We start from the raw sequence: 3,340 nt of genomic DNA, 5'->3' as shown, positions 1-3,340 counted from the left end.
TGGTGGCGCATCGCAGTCGGATGTGCAGAAGGATTTGGAGTATTTGAAGGCTTTAATTGTGATGCATGCCAAGTGTCTGAAGTGAGTTGTAGAATTGGTAGATGCGNTATTTGGGACAAGTGCATGGCGCATATTTGGCTGGTGTGGCCTTCCTCTCGGCCGACCTTGTATTGGTGGCCTCGGTGACACAACTTTGTATGCACTTCGATTTCATTTCACGTTGCCTCGAGGAGTTTGGTGGCGCATCGCAGTCGGATGTGCAGAAGGATTTGGAGTATTTGAAGGCTTTAATTGTGATGCATGCCAAGTGTCTGAAGTGAGTTGTAGAATTGGTAGATGCGAGAAATACGAAAATGTTTAGAATATTGTTTGCTTTGTTTCCGTTGCAGGTTGAGCGAACATGTCAACAGCATTTTCAGCTTCTCTTTGCTCTTGAATTTTCTAACTGCTTCGTTGACCATCTGCTTTATTGGATTTCAAGTGACTGCTTCATCTAAAGAAGATATTGTAAAATATATTATTTTTCTCACAGCGTCATTGGTGCAAGTATTTGTGGTTTGCTATTATGGTGACGAGCTGATGACGGCGGTAAGTGAATGTTATGTAAATATGTATACAGAGCTGACAAACGATACACCCTCATAACTAGGTATTTGTAAATGTATGTTTTTATTAAAAAATTTAATAATGCCATGTACGCAGCCTTTTAGAAGCACTCTTTTTGTTTAACCAGCCAGCACTAGTCCTTTCTGGCGAGAGCAACATACTAGGACAAACCATAGACTATGACGCATTAATAAGGTACCTATTACGTTAGGTAAAAATATTAGAATCGCTAAATTCACCCTAAACCCCTTCTCTGGACTCTTCGCTACCCTTACCCTGGAACCGCCTTTGCATTACTTTGGGGTAGAGGTCTTTTCAGAGACTTCGTCCAGGACCGCCCCTTGTAGCTAACTATGCGTGCTCTCTCATTTTTCGACTCTCAAGATATTTTCTGTGTACGTTGCGATGTTATTCCAGTTTTCTTCGCAACTCGTCATTTTTTTGACTATGTTCTCTCCGGCGATTTTGCCTATTTTGTCGATCAAGCGCATTTCTTTCTCTTTGCCGTCTTCGGCATTTGAAGAACGTATGTTCGGCGTCGTTTAGCTCGGCATCATACAAAGAGCTCAGGCTTACTGCCTTGTCCATCTTGCATTTTAGGTATGCGTTTTGCTGTTCACCTTCCCATTTTTTCTGCATGCCAACGCTTTTACCAAAGGGCCTGTATTTGCTCTTCTATTTCTTGCACAGTCGTCAGCGAGGCCTTGGCTTGATCCCCACTTCATTTTGCGTTTTTTTAGCCACTAGATCTATGGGTAGGATTCCGCTTATTACTAGAAACGCTGGCTCAGATGCGGTACGGTAAGCTGATGCCACTCTAAGAGCAGCTGTGCGTGGTACTGAAGATAATATCCTCCTTCTTTTTTCTCCTGCCAGTGCGTCTGCCCAAATTTCGCTGCCATAGAGGAGGATTGACGTGGTTATGTCCATTAGGAGTTTTATCTTGCTTTGTTTTGGTCCTCCAATATTTGCCTTCAGTTTGCTGAGCGATGCTGTCACTAGTTGTGCTTTCTTAGCTGCGTGCTGTATTTGCGCTCAGTATGCCAGCTTACAAGTCCAATATTAGTCCTAGATACTTCACAGATTTCTTGGAGCGAGTTACTATGTCACAGACCCTAATTTCGACTTCAACAGGAATGCGTCTTTGTGTTAGCAGGAGTTATTGGCAAGCCTTAGATCGTGGTCATCTAGCCACCCTTTGGTACGTAGCATGACTTGGTTGAGTTTTCTTTGTGCTTCTACAGTGTCCCTGGCCTTAATTACCGCTGCGACATCATCTGCGAAAATGACTAGATGAGTATCGTCTAACATGTCTATTTCTAATATTCCGTGGTAATTTATGTTCCAAAGGTCGGCGCCCAATATAGAGCCTTGGGCTGCCCCCGAAGTTATCGCCTTTGTCATGACTCCATCGCTTGTTTCATGGAGGAGCATGCGGTCACGCAAGTAACTGCGTATTACCTTCATCAATTGGCTGTGTACGTGATAGCGGGACTGTGAGGTATCGATTATGTCAGTCCATCTAACGCTATTAAAGGCGTTTCTCACGTCTAGTGTTGCCAAGAGGAATATTTTTCGAGAGTGGTGGTTTCCTTTCAGCGCGGAAACTCTCAACGACGTCTTGGATGGCCCCCAATGTGGATCTTCCTGGCCTCAAACTGTGTTGTCTTGGCGACAGCCCTCCTGCCTCCTGTATTGCCGCTGTTAGTCGTGGTTTTCAAAGTCGTTCGTAGAGCTTTCCCACGGTATCGAGCATGCACAATGGCCTGTATGCCGCCGGGGACTCCTTTTCTTTGCCAATAAGCGTTAGGTGCTGCTTTTTCTCTGTAGCAACATATTCGGGAGTGAATCTCCGATTCCCTTTAGAACCTTCACAGGGATACCGTCCGGGCCGCGGAAACACCCTCATGATAAAGCAATCCATGTACAAATACATTCATAATATTTTTTTTTTTTACAGAGCATGCGAGTTGGAGATGCGGCCTATAATCAAAATTGGTTCGATTGTGATAAGCGCTACAAACGTTTACTAACCATATTGATAATGCGCAGCCAAAAACCAGCCTCCATACGGGCGCCATTCATGCCGCCAATTTCATTTCGCGCCTACATGAAAGTGAGTAGAATTCTGTGAAGCCAAAATAGCTAAGCGGCCTTTAACACAAATTGTCGTGGCATGAAGAAATATATATATATAAGGCAACCAAGTATAAAACTATATATATAATTATAGAATCTCATTTTCCTGTTGATATTTAAGTACTACAAATATTTATGTACCTACGTTTTCATTTCTCTGCAGGTGATCAGCATGTCTTATCAGTTTTTTGCATTATTGCGTACCAGTATGGAGAGAAAGGGAACTAAATTTACATAGTTAAGCAAAAAAAAAAAACAAAAACAAATAATGCATTGTAATGAAAAGTAAATACCAATAAAGTGTAATAGAATAAAAATCAAAAGCCCATGTGAAAGTTTGATCTGGCCTGCAGCATGATTTTCTTCATCCACATCCAGATTTGCAAGATTGCGTGTGCATAATGTCGAATATGTGAGATCTTTTAATGGATATTTGGGTGGACAATGTGATGCTGGTTTGCCATAATCAAAGACTATTCCATCGGTATGCCTGTAGCCCTACTACTCAGATTTTTCTAACCCTCAACCCCTACGTCGATGCTACTATAGCCGAAGATATCACATATAAATTGTAGCCCCGATTGGGGTCGGTTAA

The 3,340-nt window shown here is 42.6% G+C and overlaps 1 protein-coding gene across 1 annotated transcript; it reads left to right on the top strand.

Moving 5' to 3' along the window:
• Window positions 1–101: 101 nt before the first annotated feature.
• LOC108364068 (odorant receptor 67c-like) lies at window positions 102–2,989 on the top strand. Its single transcript, XM_017617629.1, has 4 exons — window positions 102–316; window positions 390–588; window positions 2,567–2,722; window positions 2,909–2,989. Exons 1-4 carry the CDS (start codon window positions 102–104, stop codon window positions 2,981–2,983), a joined length of 645 nt encoding a protein of 214 aa, XP_017473118.1. The 3' UTR covers window positions 2,984–2,989.
• The last annotated feature ends 351 nt before the right edge of the window (window positions 2,990–3,340 follow it).

Source organism: Rhagoletis zephyria, unplaced genomic scaffold (genome assembly GCF_001687245.7).
Source record: "Rhagoletis zephyria isolate East Lansing unplaced genomic scaffold, Rhagoletis_zephyria_1.1 Rzeph_scaffold_01455, whole genome shotgun sequence".
NCBI classification, from domain to species: domain Eukaryota; kingdom Metazoa; phylum Arthropoda; class Insecta; order Diptera; family Tephritidae; genus Rhagoletis; species Rhagoletis zephyria.
Note: the sequence above shows the minus strand (reverse complement) of the source record. Positions and strands in the feature narration are given on the sequence as shown.